The sequence below is a fragment of the Anomalospiza imberbis genome, chromosome 13 (genome assembly GCF_031753505.1).
Source record: "Anomalospiza imberbis isolate Cuckoo-Finch-1a 21T00152 chromosome 13, ASM3175350v1, whole genome shotgun sequence".
Lineage (NCBI taxonomy): Eukaryota > Metazoa > Chordata > Aves > Passeriformes > Viduidae > Anomalospiza > Anomalospiza imberbis.
Window position 1 is genome coordinate 17728441 of NC_089693.1, and position 22296 is coordinate 17750736.

Consider the following 22296-nt stretch of genomic DNA (forward strand, 5'->3'; position numbering starts at 1 on the left):
CAGGTGAGACCCCACCTGCAGAGCTGCCTCAGCCCTGGGGCCCAGCACAGAGAGGACGTGGAGCTGCTGGAGAGAGTCCAGAGGAGGCCATGGAGCTGCTCTGAGGGCTGGAGCCCCTCTGCTCTGGAGCCAGGCTGGGAGAGCTGGGGGAGCTCACCTGGAGAGGAGAAGGCTCCAGGGAGAGCTCAGAGCCCCTGCCAGGGCCTGAAGGGGCTCCAGGAGAGCTGGAGAGGGACTTGGGACAGAGGATGGAGGGACAGGACACGGGGAATGGCTTCCACTGCCAGAGGGCAGGGTTAGATGGGATATTGGGAAGGAATTCTTGGCTGGGAGGGCGGTGAGGGCCTGGCACAGGTTGCCCAGAGCAGCTGTGGCTGCCCTTGGATCCTTGGAAGTGTTCCAGGTCAGGTTGGATGGGGCTTGGAGCACCCTGGGACAGTGTAAGGTGTCCCTGTCCATGGCAGGTGTTGGAACAAGATGGGCTTTAAGGTCCTTCCAACCCAAACCATGCTGTAATTCCATGATAAGCAGGTAACAACACTCTCAGCACCACATTTGCCTTTTCCTTCTCAAGGCTGAGGCTTTTGAGTCTCCAGAGCTCCTGATCACTCGTGTCTTATCTGCCCTGAAACCCCTGATAAAGAAAATATAACTTTTCTATTTTCAAACAGTCATGCATCCACACATTTCAGTGCTCTGCAGAAGACAGGCGTAAATTCCTGTCTCCAAAGCATCTCCTGGTTTTTAGAGCATGGAGATTACATCCAGCTGTAGAAAGCCACCCCTCACCCATGGCTTCACATCCTTCCCCAAGTAACATGGTTTGAGTCCTTTTGGCCTGTTGTCCGGGAAACATTGATGTTTCAAATGACACAATACACAAACCAAGTGCTACTTTTTAAGACATCATCATCATCATCATCATCATCATCATGCAAAATAATCACCATGCAAAAACATCCACACAGGAAACTATAACCTGAGAACACTTTAGGACAACGTTTTGCCGCGCTCTTGTCCCCGCTGTCACCTGCTGACAGCTCTCGTAGCACTCAGAGACTTGCTGAAGCTGTGACTCACTGATTTGAGGAGCTGGTGAGGACAAGTTGCCAATGCCTGAGCCTGACTGTGGCTCCCACTGCCACACCACTCACCTCAGGTGGAGCAGCTGTGGACTCCCATTCAGCCTGAGGGCAGGTCTGGAAACAATCCATCAGAGTCCTGGGAGGTCGTCTTGAAGAAGACACAATGCCAACCCCAGGTGGAGCCACAGCCCCTGCCCAGCACAGAAATTAAACATTGCCCATTGGCAGGACACACATCCCTTGCAGAGGCATCTTCACCAGCTTCCATCTCCTCCTTCCCAGGCATCAGCCTCAAATTTAGGGAGAGGGATGCGGTCTGGTGGACAAGCCTTGGACACTCTTCAGTCCCTGGAGGAAGCCCCTCCAATTCCCTTCAAAACTCTAGTTTTTTACCCTTTTTTTGAATATAATGATTTGACATGGGGCCATAAATGTTTGGAAATGAAGTTTCAACTCCCTATTGCATACTTGGGTAGCCCAAAAAATGCTAAAAAAAAAAAAAAAAAAAGAAAAAAAGAAAAAAAAAAAAAAAAAAGAAGCAGCATTCACTGCACACTCTGGGCTTGATATAAGTTTTCCTGCAGTTTGTCACCAAAATTATTGCCACAAAGTAAAAGGCAGGAAAAAGTGTCCCTATCGTAACACTCCCCATCTGGAACCTCTTAGCAGAGGCTCAGAGCCCTGATGTATATTTGACACACAGTTTTTCCTGCTTTTCCCAAGAGAAATATGTGTAATGAAGAAAAACAAAAACACGTTAGGCAGCAACCAAAACATACCAGTGTAACCCGAGCCTCCGCTTGGCTCCCGCCCCTGCTGTCCTTCCTCTCAGACCTCAGCCACTTTCTGCTTCTTACGGACAAAAAAATCATCCACACCCTCCCCTCCAACAAACAAAAACCAACCCAATCAGAGCTTTGTCATTAAATCAACACAATAAAACCCACATTTGTTTTCTGCCACGTAAAAAATCTCTTGAGTAAGGAGGAGGTTAAATGTGAATCCACACATCTCCAGCCCTTCCTTGCTTTTCTGTGGGATTATATAAATAATCTGCAACTCTTCTTAACACAATTCCAAAATTTCAAGCACCACTGAACAGCAGCATAAAATTTCCGTGCCTCATGCGCAGTTTGGATGAGTCGCTTCCACCACAGCAATGCTGCCAGGCTCATCTTTTCCAGCGTTTGTAATGTTTCAGTAGCCATAAGCAGCTTCAGATGTCTGACTGATCCATAAAAACACCTTTTCCCTTATTTCCACAGTTCAAATGGTGAAGGAAGAGCTTAAAAAGACTTATTAATAAGTGTTGGGATGGACCACAACACCTGCAGGAATCAGAACGAGGCATAGCAGTGAAAAAATTATTATCTCATTGGATCGATGGGAAGCACTGAAAAATAATTGTCTTATCAGGGACCAGAATATTTGATAAGCACCAGGAAAAACAAGAGCTGGCATCGTTTTTTTTCAGGGAGGAAAAGAGAAGTCTCAAAAATCAGCAAGTTAGGAGAGGGTGTCTGTTTTCAGCCAATAGGTAAAGCAAAACAGGACAATTCAACAGGTACCGCCTGTCACCTTCCCAGAGGAATTAATTGGGGGTTTCCTTGAGGCCACCATGGAGAGGTTTCCTATGAACTGAACCAGGTTTCTGGGCTGGGGGTAAATCTGACACCACTCCTTCCATTCCCTGCAGAGGAGGAACAGCTGCGAGGCGAGCGCAGAGCAGCCGATGCCCTGTGGCACGAGATTGGCACGGTGCTGCAATTCTGTGTGTCATGGGAGAGGTCTCCAGGCAGGGAAGGAGCTTTCACTTCCAAGGTTATCCTGCCAAAACCACCTATTTAGCTTTGCGCAATGTTCCTTAACACTGCCAAGGCCGGTATTTCTGAGAACAGCGCTTTGGGGTTTAAAGGACAAGAAAATCCAACCAAAAAAGGAAAGCCCTGAATTAATGAAATTAGGGGAAACGTGGTGAGATTTTATACTCCAACTTTCCACATCGCAGAAAACATTTCAAAACCAATATGGATATTTTTCTGCTGTCCACCGCTTCCTAGCCCGGCTCTGCAAAATGCCAAATGGTTGGGATGGATGTGAGGAGCGTGTTTTCCTTTTCCTCTTTGGAAAGGGCAGGAGTCAAACTGTGCCCAGGCCTGGTGTGCCAGGGCAGATGTGCTGCCAACATGCCAAGGATGCAGAGGCCTCGCTGCTTCTTCTCTCTGCACCAAGATGAGCAGCAGCTCTTCATCATCCACCTCAGCCAAGCAGGAGAGATCATGAAGTAGAGACTCAAAGCATCTTCCTTCAATTCCATGTTTTCATGTATGTATTAAGAAATGTACTTTGAAGTTGTATATTCCACAGAGGGGCAGAATTTTTAACAACACTTCAAGTATAAATTTTTACAGTGGCCACACACATCCAATCTCACTGCAAGACTTCCAGGAGCAAAGAGCCAGCCCAAACCACCCTCTCTGCACTGATTTGACCCAAAATGGAGCAAACCCAAGAAAGGAACGCAGTCCAAATTTTTACAGTAGCATCCAAGTGCCACTGAAGCTCCATCTGGGATATCCCCCCATCAGCTGCTGGGATCTTTCCAGACGTGAGGAGGGCAGGGAAGGGAAGCAGGAGGAGGATGCTGTGTCACTGAGAAATTCTTAGAACAAATTAAGTCTCTAAAGGCATTTAATAGCATTTAAATTTACCATCTCCTTAGTCTATGTGCATAATATTTTGGGGAACGCCAGCTTTTCAAACCTTCCTGCCCTCCAGAAGAACACAGGATAACATGTATGTGCAATAATGCATAAAAAGTACAAATATTCCAAAGAAAGGTGTATTGGACGAAGTGCTGGTGACCTGCTGTGTTGGGAGCTGTGCACGAGTGTTTCCCACTACAGCTGCCAGCAGGAGAAACACAGCAGATACACTTGGAAAATCCGCAGGGGCATTGCTTGCCGGAGCAAACGGCAAACCAGGCTTCGTTATCCAATTAATTTCATGTGAATATGCAAGGCTTTGTTAGAGCACACGCTCATTAACTTCCCTCTCCCCTGATTTCCTGAAGCACTGGTTTCCAGTACACAGGCATTGTACATCTCATTTCTTTTAACACCTTTTCTGTTTTCTTTCCACCACACAGCCTGACAAACCATCTCTGATTGTTCCTTACCCTGATGATACTCAGTCCCTCTCCATCATGGTGTAACTAAACAAAACATTTACAACTCCCCTTGTAGAAATTTGCAGCCTCTACAACAGTAAAATTCAGAACAGCATTTCTTCGTTCAACCTTTGAAGAATCACTACAGTGCATTTAAACCTTTTAGTAAACCTTCTATAATTAAATATATAGTGAATAATCTGAAATCACAACCCGATGCTGGTATCAAAGTGGCTGTGATAGGACATAGAAAGAGGTGGGAAATCTTTTAGACAGGTCTAAGAGTATCTTTAACCAGCCTGATTGAAATATCTGGAAAACCCAACCAGGATTTGAGTACATGTCTTCTGCCAGGCTGAGACAAACTGCAAAGCTCGAGTACAAATTCAGAGTATTTTTTCTCAATTTAGCAAGAGATTCATTGGTTGAACTTAATGGGAGAAAAGGATCCTTAACCAGAGGAGCCCAGGGATGTGAAAAGGCAGAGGAAAAACAAGCACTCCCTGTGCTGAGCGGCAATACATTATTGATAATCCATATAAAACCACGTTTCCATCTATTATTTGGAAGCAAGTGGTGACCTAGCACGCAGCAGCACAGCACAATGAAGAGTGAGACATTACTAATTACACTTGGTTTGTAAAAATGAATGGAGAACCAGCATTTATTTGCAAGGAAAGGAGCTGTTGGCATTCTGGCACTTGCTCCAGGAGTGAGGCTGGAATGCTGGAGCATCCTTCCCTGAAGGGCCAAGTGCAGAACAGTGCCAAGAGGCACAACCCCGTCTCCCACCCAGTACAAATATCACCCTTGCATGATAGAGCGTCTCCAGAGGGTGAATGTCTTGGATCATGATGACTGATCCAAGATATAATTTTGTGTTTTCAATAAAAAACATAAGAACACATCCAAACCCATTGCTTTGATGTCCTAAATGTCCCATCATACAGCAGAACAAGGGAGGTGATGGTTTACAGGATTTTAGTCAAGCTCAGTATGCAGAGGAATCAGACCCACCAATGAAAAACAGGCTGGAGGGAGACTTAGATCCAGATCTCACATTTTCCAGTACCTCTTATCCACTTCCAAAACCTTTATTCCATACATGTAAAGTCACTGCTGAGAGGCGACAACCTCATACACCACCCAATTCTCAAGATGATGAAAACAACAAGGACATGATCACTTAAGTGGTCAAAATATCTCCACAAATCTCTCCTAGAGGGATAAAATTTTGGAAGGATTTTGTGGGTGTAGAGCTGGAAGATCCCTCCCTTAAATAATAAGGCACACATCATCCTGAAAGTGGGAATAAAGCAAAGAGCTCAACCACTCTTGTTGCATTTGGGATGATGTGCATTTATTATTTTTTCAACCTTCTTTATTATTATTATTATTTCTTTCCATTTTGCATTAAAAATGCATGTGGGATGTAGCAGGAATCACTGGATTGCATCTGTTTATCCTGGCTGGGGAAGATGGGGATGCTACTCCTGCTGGCTCACTCAAAGCAGCTTTATAAACCCCAACAAAAACACCATCAGTGCTAACTAAGGAGGGATTTGTTTGCATCTTTCGAGAGAATATTAAATGTATTTCTCTATTGACCTTAATCAGCAAGTAAAACACTACATTAAAAAATTAAACTCATGTGAAAACAGCATTTCTTCTCTAAATAGATCTGCCTGCAGTTCAGGAGGAGGGTGGAAAACTAAAACACTGACAGAAAGGAAAACCACAGAAAGAAACCTTTCTTTCTCTTGCTGAGCCTCATCCTCTTGTTTATAACTCCCAAGGAGAACAGCAGCACGATTGTCCTACCTCATGCTGGCCGGATTTCAGCAGGAAGGCTCCTCTCACCCGGCCTCCAGCATCCAATAGCGAGGCCTTTCCCTGGCCATCTCTCTTTTTTACTGCTCCTTCTTCCACATCTGCCCCCTTGGGTGGCATCCAGGATAGGGGCACTAGTGAGAATTCACCAGCTTCCCAGGCTAAAGTCACTATAATATTTAAAACTCAGATTGGGATTGAAACAAGGCATGGAAAAATAATCCCACAGTATCAGGGGCTGGGCCAACAAAAAAAAAAGGGGGGGGAGAAGGAGAGAATTGGTGCTAAGGAGCTCTAAAATCTAAGTTTGATGATCAGTGATGCTGAGAATCAACATCACCTTCAGAGATTCCCACCTGTATTGTGCTGTTCCCTGGGACATTTGGTACAAATACATGGGGGATACTATTCCCAACTGAATCAAGACCCTGATCCAGCCTACAGACATATGGTTTGGGGGTTGTTACTGCATTTGCAAGCCTTCCACTGCCACTTTAGAAAAAAAAATGCATCAAATATAATTCATGTGAGAGGCAGAAAGAGGGAGGGAAATATCCACATTGAATTATCCACACATTTAAGTCCTGACTCACTGAACTGTTCACCCTCTGCGTCCCTTTAACCCCATCTCTGGCACCAGCCCCCCGCAAGGTGCACAAAATTAAACTGTGTTGATTCCATGGCAAGGAATGGGATGGGAGAAAAAAATAAAAGACCATGATTTTTCCTGAAAACACTGAGCAATTGTAGGTGCCCTGCTCCAACTGCATCTTTGTCCAGATAAATTTGGCTTGTAAGAAACTGAAGTGTGGATCTGGCAATCAGGGGTGAAGTTGAATTAACTGTGATTTGAATCCAGTCAACTAAATGAAAGTCCTTCCAACCCTACCCATTACACAGTTCTATTAAATGCAGGGACTCTTCTCAAAGCAAGAAACTTATTAGTAAGCTCAAACCTATTTTCTATTTTGAATTTCCAGTTGAAAGCTTGAAATTTAATTAAACTCTGGAAAAATTAGTGGTTAAGATCTTATGACATGATAAACCATGAAGCAATTTAAAAATTACAACCATTAAATCAAAATATAGACTTATGGCTCCTTCAGTATTTGCTCTCACAGATCCTCATGCCTTAAGCCAGGAGGTGAGACGTCCTATTTATTCAAAAAGCTTCTCCCAGCTCCATTTCTCTTGCTGAACAGACACGATTAACATGGAAAACCAGAAACATTTCACTTACTCATAATTCTATCTTAATGAAGCTTTCCCAGCACCAAAAATCCACCGAGGGGAGTCGATCTAACAACCCTCAAGTTTTGCAGCCAAATGGAACAAAAAGCCTGCCTATTCCTCAAGTACCCCCCGCCCAAGAGGGTCAATCTGCACAGAGCAGAACAAACACTCCATTTGCTGAGAGCTCATGGACGTCTTTAAAAGCCCAGCAATCAATAAAGTGAAGTTAAAAAATTTAGTCCAGGGGGGCTCTAATGTGGTGGGGATTAAACAGATGCTGACCCACGCTGCTCTAAACTTGAAAATGGACCTCAATGACAGCCTTATTCTGATTAAGAGGGACAGACAGAAAGAAAACAATGCATTTTGATATCATATTTCTATATTTCATGTATATATTATATCTATTTTATAGTTTTATATCTCATATGTTATATTTTTATTAATGTATCTTGTACATCTATTGTATGTTTATTTTCTTTCAATATAATATTTGACAATCTAAGGAATGCATTTTTGTTGTAGGCTAACATGATGCAGGAATTGCCATGTCCTTAACACCAGAGCAACCATGGCAAGTGCCACTGAACCAAGACTGTTCCCATCAGTAAAATCCCCGCTGTGCCCCAGTTCCCTCCTGACTCATCACCTGGAGGATGCACCAAAAATCAGAGTAATGTGAACTCATGTTATTTATCATTTCAAGCTCTTCCAAGGAAAAACGTGGCTCTTGGCCCTCGTTAATCACGTTGTCTGTTGGATGATGCATTAACACAAGCATCCAAGTGAGCGTCCACTCTGTCGATAAACCCTGCTGATAAATCTAATTAACGCCAGCTGAAAACCAGGCTAACATCAATAGTTGTCTTTTTTTTTTTTTTTTAAAGCATTATGTTTTCTTCCAGTTTCATTGAAATTATTTGGCTTTCCTGCAGCAGATGAAAACCAGATGTTGCAGAGCGGGAAGGGCTGCACGAGCCAGCATGAAAACCCAGGACGGCAACAGGCAGGTCGCACCCATTCATTACCCACATATTTCCCTTCTGCCAGGAGGTTATTTCTATTGCATCTCTGTGATTACAAATATTATAATTGTGATGTAACTCTAGAAAGCCCTGGGTCGTCCCTCACAGCCCAGGGCCGCACGCGAGCCGAAAGGCGCCGGCAGAGTTTCTTTGTGCTGTGCAAGCACTTTAGAAAGCCCCGCTCCCATCTCCCAGACTTAATGCCAATATTATGCTTTGTAATCCCTCCTGGAGCAACCCAAACCCAGGATTAATCCAGGTTTAACAGCTCTTGGATGCCCACTTGTTACACTGAGAACAGTCAAGAAGACTAGGAGTTTGTGTGCAGGGACACAAGTCAATTTAGGAAGCTTCACTGTATAAAACTGAAGGTGCACCCCCATTCCCCTGATTTGCAGGACAAGGTGGAGGAGCAGGAGTTGGCTTATTTAGCATTTTTAGCAGCTACACAATGCAAAAATGGGGAGCATTGGTGCATTATGGGTGCATTTAGACTGACTGGCTATATGCACCAGCAATGGAAATGGCAGGTGACCCTGTGCTGAATTTTCAGACATCTTTCCCAAGACAGAAAGGACTTTGAAGTTCTTTCTCTTTCCACAGCATTAGTTTTTAATTTTAATCTAACATGTCTAGCAATAGAATATTCTGATTTAAAGCAAACATCGGGTGGCAATCTGGACAGGACGTGGGAGCAGGTCTTTCCACGCTTCAATTTGCAGGAAAGAAAAGAGAAGGAAGGGGGAAAATAAACCTTGTGCTGGATTTGCTGCACAATAATCACTGCCCATCAACACTGACAGCACTGGTGGGAATTACACATCATCAGCATCCCAGTGTTGAGCAGCTGCTATTCCAAGGAATCCACTGAAATTCCTTTAAAACTGGCTTAATTCATATGAATTCCACATCACAGTGATGTAGCCCCTGTACTGGAGCAGCATCTCCACTCATACCAAATGTGCAACAAACATACCTCATATTTCACTAGCAGATGCAATAATTAACATATTGGACAAATTTCCATTGCTAAATAATCTCCAAAATATTTTAACTGTCCATCACAGCTGTGCTTTTCCAAAGCATAAAGGGTTTACTTGTGTTATAGCTTGAGAATTAAATTAAAATAAAGCTTTTTACATTCACATGAAGTCACAACCCAGAGAATGCAACAGGGTTTTACCTGAGTAATTGTTTGGGGATTCTATATGGCACCTGAGATGTTATATTATTATTGTTGTTGGTATTATTATTATATGTAATTATGAACACCTATGACAACAGCAATACAGATTTGCTTTTGTATATATGTATATAAATATATTGCTATTAGATAGATGATTACAGGACATATTAATATATATATAAATTTGGACTATTTTGAGTCACCTGCAATGCAGATTGGGGTGTGTGTATATATGTAATTACATTATTATTACATATATTATTATGGCAGATATTATAATATACATTATTTTGGACTTGTATGTGACACCTGCAATGCAGATTTGTGTGTGTATTCATATAATTAATATCTATGTCAGTATTATAGGAGATACTAATGTATTTTATTATTATAAGTGTAGGAGATATTAACACATTATTATACACTTTGTTGTTGTAGTTATTTATTTATTTGATTTTGATATGACACCTGCAATCCAGATTTCTACCTGCTTATGTATGAAGTGTCCCAAAACTTCCAAAATCCCATGGCAGGTTTTCCTCTAGTGCTTATTTGGAGAAACTAAAATGAACTGCTCATTATAATTTTCCCTGGATAGCACATCCTGGTGCTGGCCACCACCCACAACGAGCAGCGAGGCTTTTGCAGGCTGATTGTGTGCAGTCATCCACTCCTGATTAACAGCTCTGGCAAAAAGCACCGAGCAGGGGAAATCGAGTGATCCGGGACACGATGGACAAAACAAAGAGACGGCAACGAAACGCCAGAAAACAACTCTCAGGTCGGGTTTGGCAGCAGGCTGGGATTAGATCACTGCGAATCCTGGCTTAAGAAAAGCTCCAGCATGAATTTCCTGACTAAGGTAAAAAAAACCTGGCTCAAATTTATGACCTGCTGGCAAGGTTACCTCTATCCCAGAGGCCTCCAAATACCAGGAACACTCTGGCCCAGAAATGCAGAGTTCAGCCTAATAATTCAAACACATTCCTCCGAGCATCGCCAGCTCCGCCGCCGTAGCCTTGGAGATAAAGACAAACTCCGATGTCTCCAACTCCACATTTTTCAGAGCCTTAAACTAAACCAGAAAAGTGTATTTCCAAAGTTTGCAAAGTTCCCTTTCAATGCAGAAGTGGATATGAGCCTTGTAGAGAAGGTTGTTTTAAGGATACAGCACCAAATCTTCCCCATCTCCATCAGATGGAAACCACTCTACCTGTATTTGCTGAACAATAAAAAAATAGTGCATATTCTGCTCTTCAGGACTATTTTCCAAATCTCCTTCATTAAAGGATAATTCAGTTTGTACATATAAGAAGAAAACCCTTAACTGAACCCACAATTTCCCACAGGAGAGACTCAGGACTACTCCTCATACCTACCAGGCTGTATGTAGAATATTTGGAATCCTGAGAAAGCACTAATTCTTCAAAAAAGGATTTTGTGTTATGAAATCTGCTTTGTCTCTTTTTCCTTTGTTTCTTCATTTATTTCTTTTCTATTTCTTCTCCAAGTACATCGGATGTTTTACTGAAGTCTGGATCTGCTCTGCTTTGGATAGCACTCAAGCAACAAACAGTTGTGAGACAGCTCCCAACAAACCCACCAAACCAAAACTTTGCTCCTCAAACCTGTTGTTTCTCAAAAAAAAAGTTTTGATTTCCTCAGTGATAAAGCAAATTAAGTATAAACATTTTATCCTTATGTTGGACATGAGTATTTTTACCCAGCTGCTTTCATTCTCCTTTGTTATCCTTCACAGAGATCCTTGGCTAAGATTTTTCACCCAATTAAAAACCTTAAGTAAATCTGCCTGTTTGGGGACAATCAGTAAATCTTTGGTCTCTACCACAAAGTCAGTACATAGGAGTCGCGTTCTTTTGTTCTTATTTCCTCCTTTCAAATAAGAATAATGTGGATCTGGACAACACTAACAAAAAAAAAAAAAAAATTTTTAAAATTACATTATGGGTAGAAATTGCTCAACTCTTCCTTTTCACTTTTTTTTAAAAGTATATATATACACATATATATATGTTCTATAACTATAAATTATGTTTTTCATAACAGCCAACAATCCTGATTTGCCCTGTGCTGTGCTAAATTTTTAATTATTTTGACTCATAATCCATATTAAAAGCTTTTTAGAGTCTTAGATCTTTTCCTCTATTATGGCTTTCCTTATGGCCATTGTTAGTGAAGCTGAGCCCAAAAAGACCCATTCAGATTTATTAGATGAAGATTGTGCCAATTTAGGAGATCCCTGAGCTACAGTTGCCTACAAGCAGTGGGACTAGCAGGCAAGTCTTATCCTGCCCTGCCTCAAGTCCTCCCAGGGCTGGGGTAAGGTTGAGGTGAGGCCTTCATCTGTGGTGGTGCAGAGATCCTTGCTGGACAGGAGGAAGACCTGGCTCTCCGTGGCTCTCCACTCCCAAACAGGAGGTGCTTCCCTTCAGCTCAAGGCTTCATGGGAGCAGGGAGCGATGGTGGGACACCAACTACCCAGGGAGAGAGAGCTTTGTTAACTCGCTGATGCAAAATGGACATAATTTCTTTTTTATACTTTATATGTTGAAAATAAATGATCTACAAAAGGTCTCCACTGTTTTAAACTCTTCAGATTCTGCTTGTCCTTTCATCTTCCCTATCGCAGCCTCTGCCCGGAGAAGTCCAAATCCCCAATCATAGTGACAAAGCCAAAGGCTCAACTGTCTGGCACAACATTTATTCCTCATCCATCTTAATTAAGGGAATAGAAGGGAGCTGCAATCTGCTGCTGCCGTTAAGGCAGATCCCTTCTGCAAACATGGCAAACAATGATTTTATTTGCCTACCCTGAATTGCTGCCATGAGCTCCTGCAAGACTTGTGCAACGTGGGATTGGGAGAGGATTGCTCCACTGCCCTCCACCGAGCTTTAACTTAATCTCTACGTAATATTTAACCTTAAACAGCAAACAAATCGGAGCAGCTCCCTGCCTCTACCTCCCTGAAGTGCCTTACTTCTTTTAACTGCTTCCTCTTGGATTTGGCAAAGCCATTGGGGCAAATCAGGAGGCACTTGGCTAAACCCCTTTATATCCTTAAGATGTTGAAACAACAAAACACAATCCACCTGCTGTAGAAGAGGTGGACAACAACGCCCATCCCAGCAATTCCTGGGTTGAGGCATTTTCAGTGACGACCCTAAACGATGACCGTCATCACACTCCTCAGTGAATGCACTGACATCTCTATTCCCATAGGAATCATATGGGGAAAGATGTACATATTGCATCACTGCAGAGCTGTAGTTATCACAGAATCATGGAATCATTGAGATTGGAAAAGACCTCTGAGATCATCAAATCCAACCTGTGATCACCACCTTGTCAACCAGACCATAGCACTGAGTGCCATGTTCAGTCATTCCTTCAACACCTTCAGAGATGGAGACACCACCTTCCTGGGCAACCTATACCAATGCCTAATCACACCTTCTGTAAAGAACTTCTTCCTATTGTCCAACCTGAATCTCCCTTGAGGTAGCTTAAGACAATGTCCTCTTGTCCTGTCCCTCATTTCTGGGGAGCACAGCTCAACCCCCACCAGGCTGCACCCTCCTGGGAGCTGTGGAGAGTGGAGCAGGTCCAGCAGAGGCTGCAGAGATGAGGAAGGGCCTGGAGCATCTCCCTACCAAGGAGAAGCTGAGGGGGCTGAGTTTTCAGCCTGGAGAGAAGCCCTCAGCCCTGTGTGTCCCTGTGTGCAGGAAGGGCCAGAGCAGGGCCAGGTTCTGCTCCAGGGCCCAGCAATGGCACCAGAGGAACAGGTAGGGACTGAGCCCAGGAAGTTCCACCTGGACAGGAGGCAGAACTTTTTCACTATGCAGAGACCAAGCACTGGACACATTGTCCAGAGAGGCTGTGGAGTCTTCCTCACTGGAGATATTCCAGAGCTGTCTGGACACAATCCTGTGCCCTGTGTTTTGGAACAGCCCAGCCTGGGAGGTGGGACCAGGTGACCACTGTGGTCCCTGCCATAACTAACCACACTTTTCTCTGTCCCCCACCCTATAAAATTAGTGGCAATAACAATTTATTGTTACAAGTGGCAATTCTTGCCCTATAAACAAGGAGGGGGAACCTCTCTCCCTTGAAGATCTGGAGGACAGAGTCAGAAAATCGTATCTGCTACCTTGGGATACAATTTCTGAGCTCAGTAGGACACTTTGTCATTGAGATGTCAGGAGAGGGATTTCCTCCTGAGGCAGCAAACCCAAATGCTTTCCCAGAGGTGTTTAGGGGACAGCACTCTCATTCCGGGCCCAGAAAAGCCACAGGCATGGCAGAAACTGTTAAAAAGCCCAAATTTGTCAAATTACCACCAAAGCTGGGTGTAGTCCCCATCCTACAAATGCTCCTTGTTCCCAGGCTCTTCTGTTCCCCACCAAGGGCTGCAGCACAGCACCCACCTGGCATCCACCCAGCACCCAGCCCAGCGTGTCAATTCCAATACAGGCTACCCAGCCACGAGAAAAGTCAAAAGGGTCTCAGTAAATGCTCCTGAAAACAAAAAACAAACAAAAAAAAAAAAAAAAAAAAAAAAAAAAAAACCACAAAAAAAAAAAAAAATCTGTATATTGACGGGGAGAAGGGGGAGGGGGAAGAAACAAAATCCCTACTAAGGCATTAACTCCTCACTCCATGACTAGAAAAACATGGTGCTGTATTAACTATGCATATTAGGGATAAAAAGTCCTTGTCTTGGTTATTAAGTCTTCATGGAAGTCTTACTGAACAGCAGCAACATGATCGTTGATTGAAAACATTATTTATCAAAGTGCTACATTATAATTACAGCATTTGTTAAATAGAGAGAAAAAGGAAAAATAAGATGTCAGAAAATGGGCCCTTCCTTCATGTTTTGTTAAATGTGCACCTTGATATTCAAGTTTTACCAGAAAAGCTGAATACAAACCCAAATAACGGACACACTGATTGAATAAGACAGAGAAAGATATTTACAAAATGGTATTAGAAAGTAAATTGTTCTCCAATACCATATAATACTGAGCATCATCTCAGTTTGCATGAACATGTGGTCCCTGCCAGGCTCAGACTCAGGGTTATTTTGTATAGATACATAAATATTTATAGAATCTGGATAGCCAGAGATCCTGATACTTAGTGATCCATAAAGTCTGGCTATCTAGAGGTCCATAAAGTCAGGATGTCTAGCAAGGTGAGCACTCCACCCAACAAGGGCGGGGTTTATTAGGCATTTCCCTCCTGGAAACAAAATAGCTCCTAATTCTTAAGGGCGGAGAAAAAGCAGCTCCATATAAACCTGCTTTAATAACAAATCCATCTCCCCACTGTCATCTCAGGGAAGAAACACCAATTTTGTCATTCAAGTGCAATAATCTGGAGTTTGGAGTAATACAGTATTTGCTGAAGATAGCATGTAATGAAAAATAATAACAATATTAGACCCAGGCACTGATGCAGCCCATCTGGATATGGCAGGAATACTCTACAGTGAAAATATTGAATAATTCAGTGTCAGAAATAAGGATGAGATGAACAAGATGCTATTTGATACAGAGCCTGAAACTGTAAAACCTCCCCAGCTGAAGAATCCCAGCATTTTGCAAGCACTGGTGAAAAGCAGTTGGTGCCTGAGCCTTGCTGTGGGAGTCCTTTGTGTCAGGCCTGCACAAATTCTTCCCACATTAGGCATCAGCTGGATAATCTCCGTGTGTGCTCTCTCTCTAACCTTTCCAGGCACTGGGGAGGCAAGAATGCAGAGGGAAAAATCCTGGCTGCTACATTCACACCTACCCCAAACTCAGATGGCAGAGTGGTGATAATTGCACGTATCATAGGTTAAAAATGATCAAAAGTGAATAATGAGCAGAAGAATAAATCTTCCCTCTCACCATCATATAAATCCATTTTTTTTGGATATAAAACTTTTAGAGCCACACAATACAAGCCAATTACTTAAAAATCAGTCTACTGGAAACTGAACATTGTGAACTGAATCAGAGAATCCACTTTCTTTTGTTAACTCCATTTTAATGGAATGTGGTTACCTCCCATTAATACTGTTCCAAGTAGGAATAGGGAAAAAAAAGTAATATAGTCAAAGTTTACATCACATTAGCATTGCTCCAGGTAAAAATATGAATATGGTCCATGTGCAAATGTTATTTCTCACAGACAAATAATGGTACCGTAATTCCTATGTGGATCAAGTATCCCCTTATCCTGGTTCCACAGTACAGGAGTTAGGAGTGTGGGATCTGCCAGTGGAGCTGGGTCCTACTTAGGATAACTCCAGGTCTGGCACACACAGGAGAAGCAGCAGAGGCCGCAGGCACAGGGAGCTTTGGCCCCTCCATGTTGTCCAATGCTATCCGAACCTCCTGGAAGTCCAGGACACGCCTGATCATTCCAGTTAATTGATTTTTTTAACTCGACTCAATGGTTCTTTGTTTGGCTCTGGAAACATTCAGCAGCATCCACTGCAATTCCAGCAGTGTGGAGTCGTTCTGCTCACACCTCGCAGGGCTGCACCTCCAGCTGCCAGGGCTGAATTCAGCTGGGAGGACCCTGCACATGAGCACAAAGTCCTGGAAAATAACATTCAACATCTTCTAGATGCTGCCTGCATTTCCCTCTAACAACCCCATAATCAGGATTAAAGAAATAAAAAATAAAGGCTTTCAGCTTCCCAGGCCTTCAAGGTGGTAACTCTGACTTCCCCCACAAAACCACAACACACACATTGCACAACATTGCTCCAGAAACCAAAAAGCAACTCCAGCTGCTGTTCCTAAGGTTCCTGTGCAAACCACCACCATTGGGAATGCAAATAGCAGGGCCATGTCTACAGAAAGCTCTCTGCAGTTCTTTCCATAGCAATTCAAGCAATCAATTCCTTTTTTTTCTGGCAGAGATGCTGCAGATGCACATCAGCTGTGAAGGGCAGCAGCAGCTCCCCTTGGCCACCGCCTGTGCTCTGAGGCCTCTCCCAGGAACACAGCTCTTGGTTTTTTTTTTTTTAAGCAACTGAGAGATCCCCACTGGGATGTCTGAAAAGGCAAATAAACAGCTGCTCAGACAACACATCTGCTGTGTGTAGCTGCTATGGCTGTACTCCTGTGACAAATGAGATGCCAAGAAAGGGACCGATGGTAAAATAATCTGACACAGACTCCTTTAGACCAAGGTTCATCTAATACCTGTCTGAGAACCTTTGGGCATACCTGAGCCAGGGAGGATTTTCCTACTTTTGCAGTTTTATGCAGAATTGAAAAAGAAATTAGCAAAATGTAATAAATTAACTTGCATTCAGAGCTCATTGGAAAGCTGAAGCATGGTTCAGGAGGATGGAGGAGGATGCTCACAGGCTGTACCATGTACCAGTACAAGGTGATGATCCCATCCACATTCCACCTCTAAGGGTTAAAGTCCATAAAAACAAGATGGGAATCCAACATAAAGTTCATCTGGATGTTTCTAGCTAATATAATTAAAGAGAAAACAGGGTTTTAAAACACTGTTCCAAGTTCACATCAACAAGTTCCCTAGATCTGGGATAAAATATGCCTGCAGGGATAAAGCACAGTTTTCCAGGCAGAGCACAAATTGAATTATGGCATGATTTGGATGGGAAGGGAACTTCAAAGGTCATCTAATCCAACCCCCTACCCTGGGCAGGAACACCTTCCACTAGATCTGGTTGTTCAACCTCTCCAACCTAACCCTGAATGCTTCCAGGGATGGGGCAGCCACATCTTTTCCAATGTGAAGAAACGTTTCCCACCTAAACCTCCCTTGGCACATCTTGAGGCCATTTCCTCTTGTCCTCTCCCTTGTTCCCTGGGAGCAGAGCATGACCTCCCCCAGCTGCCCCCTCCTATCAGGGAGCTGGGGAGAGCCAGAAGGTCCCTCCTGAACCTCCTTTTCTCCAGGCTGAGCTGCCCCAACTTCCTCAGCTGCTCCTGGTGTTCCAGCCCCTTCTCTGCACAGGCTCCAGTCCTTCCTTGCTGAGGTGTGGCACTCTGGGCTCCTGATGAAGGATCAAGCTGAGCAGAAGTCATCTTCACCTTAAGCATTGCATGGAGTCAATCAGAAACAGAATGGAATTGCAGCACATGGAACTCTTCCTCAATTAACTACACAAAATTACGGATTTTGAGAAGCTCGGTCTTGAAACTAAAGAGCCAGAGTGTAAAATTTTACTAAGCTCAGCTCTGCTGAAGAAGCAAGCTCTTACAGGGCAAAATGTGTTTTATAAGAAAATGGGGAGAAACTGAGGAAAAATATAAAGAAAGAAAATCACCTGTTTTTTAAAAATTTTGGATCTTTTTATTGGAAAAAATAGTATGGTATTTAAGGAATGTAATTTATTTTAAAAAATATATAAATATGCAAGTATTTTAAAATATCATTTATCACCAAAAGAAGCATATTGCAACAATTCCAAAGAGCACCACTACAACAAAATTTTCCTATTAAATCCCAGCAGAGGAAAAAGAAAATCCATAGGATTTACAGCAAATACACTTTAAAAGGACACGCCTGGTCTCAGAACACACCTCAAACTACGTGCAACTAGTAAATGATGTCACCGTGTTTAGAGGGCAGTAACAGCTTGTCTTGACAGCCATCCCCAAAAGTCCAATTTGGACAAGACTCAGGAATCTCATGCAACAACAACAAAAAAAAAATCCCAAACAATAGCCTGAAGCTGTTCAAAAAAGGTAAATTAGGAAAACAGAGAAGCTGCAGGGAAAAAAAAAAATCTTAATTTTGCTCCACTTCCGCTCCTGCTGTGTGAGCATGACAGCAAAGGCATTCCCAGGAACAGGAGGTTCCATGCACTTGTCCTGCCAGAAACACTTTTCAAGCAGAGCAAGAGATCAACAGGTCCAAGTGAGCTGTTGGTTGCTCCATTCCCTAAATCAGAAGTCTCAGCACAAAGAGCTGTGTTGCTGCCTCTGAAAGACAAACCTGAGCTGAACACAATCTGATCTTAAATATGCAAAGGGAAAGCAAAGGGAATGCAGAAGGTGTCTGGAGGAAAGAAGAACAACAAAGGAAAAGAAGGAAAAAAAAAATCCCCAAAAGTTTGGCATCTAAACTTCCAGAGTTTATTCAATTTATTTCAACCACAACTCAAAAGGTCAAATCTGCAAATGCTTTGCAGAGCAAAGCAACCCAAAGCTCTGCTCTGAAGATCCCTTTCTTGGGATATTCTAGAAAGAGAAGGAAAAGCAGAAATATAGCCACTTTATCTTTCAGGCTGCCTGATTTGTGACTATTTGGGACCAGTGCTGGCAGAGCAGAAGAAATTCTGGATTACCCCCACTTTTTCCAAGAGGCCTGGAAGCAGACACAGCACAACAGCAGCCGTCCAGCTGCCGGAGCGAAGGAATGCAAACTTCTGTTCCAACAGCAAAAAAAAATATAACAGATATGATTCAGGATTTTTTTCCCTCAAAAACAGCTGCAGATCTTGCGAAAGGAAAACAAAAGGCTGGAGTGCATCCCTGCCCTCCACCTCATCCCAACACACACAACTTGCCAGACACCGGGGCTTTGAGCAACCTCATCTAGAGGAAAGGGAACCAAGGAGAGGAACTACAAAGCTGCTTTTTAAAGGAAAAGATTATTAAAAATTAGGACGGAATTCTTCCCTGTGATGGTGGAGAGGCCCTGGCACAGGTTGTGCAGAGAAGCTCCAAGCACCATTCCTGGAAGTGTTCCAGGCCAGGTTGGACGGGGCTTGGAGCAACCTGGAAGAGAGGAAGGTGTTGCTGCCCATGGCAGGGGGTGGAATGGGATGATCCCTTCCAACCCAAACCATTCTGTGAATGGTTCCCAGAAGAAGTAAGTGGCCACCACCAGAGCAGGATTCCCAGTAAACCATTTGTGATGCCTCTCTCCATCCAACAGCCAAGCAAATAGACAACCTATTCCTGAGAAAAGTAGAATCTAAGAAAAAACACAATTCCCCAAACTTCCTTTTACCTTCCCTTTCAGAGAGATCTCTCTTCCCCAGCTCCAGAAATCTAACCTAGACAGAGATGCTCCCTCTGACACTGCTATAGAGAACTACAAAATGACCTTTGTCCAACATGACACATTAAGCATCCTATCAAAACCTCAAGAGCATGGAAGTGTTTCAAAGAAATAACAGGACTGCAAGTAGAATAACAGGACTGGAGGTGGAATGCAACAGTCTTCATACCAGTTTTCTGAAATTAATGTGGTCACCAACGTGGGTCACCACAGTAACCACCATTAATTATGGGAGCCTGGTCTGATGTTTTCTCATCAACTCTGGAGTGGGAGAGGGAGGGAAGAGAGAGAGGATGCAGGCACCAAACCACCTCCATGTATCATGGCTTCCAAGGACAATATCACAGCTGAAGCTGACACATCACCCGTGTGCAGATGGGCTTTAAGCAACAAAATTGTAACCAGCAAAGCTAGCAATTCCAAGGAAAACCATCTCAAAGACTATGGGGCAAACTCATGACAAATTAATTAATGAATGCTGGTATCCCAGTTCAGAGTTGATGGACAAGTTTATCTAATCTCTAATACACAGGAAGAGTCCTCAAAGTAACCAGCAACTGGCCAAATCAAGCACTCATGGTTAGAAAACACAATTTTGACCTTGAAAGTTACCTTTGATTTCTTCCCCAGCTCAAAGAAGCTGACTGCACAGAAACACCATAAATACAATATTATCAATACATTATTATCAATACAATATTATCAATACAAAGGGAGTGCAATGAACTCCCTTTTCAATAAACTAGAAAATTGCTAATGATAATTCCCATTTCCATTTTCCCACTGAGAAACCACCGAGGTAAACTTGCATTGAGAAACACTTGAGTGAAAACAAAGCATTAACAAATTTGGCAGGAAGCCATCTGCTATATTTTTGTTTTTATCCTCTTTTTTTTGGAAGCAGGTAATACAGGTGGAAACACAACCTTCTCTCTTTGCTAACACTGTTGTCACTTTATAATCAGTATTTAGCAGATAACTGCAGAGTTAAATGTCACAATAAAATCCCAACTACTCAGGTTTGTTTTTTTTTCACCGTTAAAACATTTCCACACTAGTATCGTTTCCATCTTACCTCAAGCACTGGGCCAGCTCCAAGAATAATCTGTTCTACTCCACTGGCAAATCCCTTCTGGCTGAGGGCGGTGAGGTGATGAATCAGAAAGTTGGTGCTCTGTGTCTTTCCTGAGCCACTCTCTCCTGAAATCACGATGCACTGGTTCTTCTTCCTCTGGAGCATAGCATGGTAAGCCACATCTGCCACAGCGTAAATGTGGGGCTCCAGCTTCCCCAGCTGATGGTTATCGTACATCTTCACATACTTAGGGTTATAAATAGGTAGGAACTTGAAGGGATTAATAACAATGAGGATGCTGCCAACATAGGTGTAGATTTTTTCCTGCTTGAAGCGGTTTCTGAGATTTTCCAGGAGCGTTTTCTCGTTCAGGTCAGGCAAACCACACAAGTCATCGTAGTCCTTCTGCTGGGGCTGGGGGAGGAAGCCCCGCTCCACCATCCTGCGCCGCTCCTCCGTCACCCGCAGCCAGGACTGCAGGCTCCCATAGTGGATAGAGCCATCCAGGTTCTTCTCCCGCAGCAGGAAGCGATAATCCTCGCCGCTGATGCGGTTCTCCAGCGCCATGCGCGGCCACAGCATCATGCGCTGCACCGGGCAGTCCGTGGGGTTGAGGATCCATTCCTCCCCTCCAAACTCCTTCACTTCGGCCAACACGTAACATTTTGTTTTCTCGAGCTGGAGTTTGTTGATGAGAGAATCAATCACCTCGGCGGCCGTGGATGTTTTCCTGGCAGTGATGGGGCAGTAGATTGTCCCCTCGGCGATGCTCCCGGGGTAGATGTGCAGCGTGTACTCGCTATCCTCAAAGCGTCGTCTGCCTCCAACATCATTTACACTCATATTGGATCCTTTCCCATCAGTCCCTGTGCTGCATAGTCAGGACTGTGCTGTATCTTGTCAGGTCATCATGTTAGCAAGGCTGAAAAAAAAACAAAGTAAAACCAGTTAGGTGTTATCCTACAAATACCCCAAAGCTGTAGCAGATAAAGGTATTCAACACCCAAACACTACACACACAACACAGGCTCCCCCTACTCAGATATAACTCCCACAGCACCTCAAGCTTGTGCTAATTTTGCCCCCAATCTGAGGTATCAGAAACACCCTCTGATTTTCAGTGAAAATTTTGTGAGCAACACACAAGACGACCTCCTGAATCAACCTCATGGATGCATGGCACTCAGCACTCACAAACTTTAGCTGCTAAAACAAAATAACCATCACCTTCCCCTGCACACGTGGCCCTTCCTACAGATGCATTTTTCCACAATCCTGTGCCAGTGAAGAGGAGATAAACTCCTTTCCTTCCTGTCCAGGAGATTTTGAACCCATGATGATTTAATCAGCATCACTTTTTCCCCTAACAAGTCACCCTTTTTTCAGAGATTTCCATCTCTCACACTGGATACGAGTTACTGCAACCAATTCCTTTGCTGCCTACACTGCACTTTTTATTTCTCTTGTACTGCTTAAAACCAAACAAACCCATATCTCTGGCAATGAAACATCAGAAGTGCAGCTGATTTCTTAAACTTCATCACTACAAGAAGATAACACACCACCAGCAGCCCCAGATAAAAACAAATTCAGAGTTAAAGGGCCACAGTTCTCCACCAGTTCTAGC

The 22296-nt window shown here is 43.4% G+C and overlaps 1 protein-coding gene across 10 annotated transcripts in view; it reads right to left on the bottom strand.

Moving 5' to 3' along the window:
- The window catches only part of MYO9A (myosin IXA), a 171426-nt gene that overhangs the window by 118397 nt on the left and 30733 nt on the right, over positions 1-22296 (bottom strand). For all 10 annotated transcript variants that reach the window (XM_068204297.1, XM_068204295.1, XM_068204293.1 and 7 more), the window contains exon 2: positions 20670-21591. In XM_068204297.1, the coding sequence (XP_068060398.1) occupies positions 20670-21512 (843 nt within the window). In that variant the 5' untranslated portion in view covers positions 21513-21591. The remainder of the gene's footprint in view (positions 1-20669; positions 21592-22296) is intronic.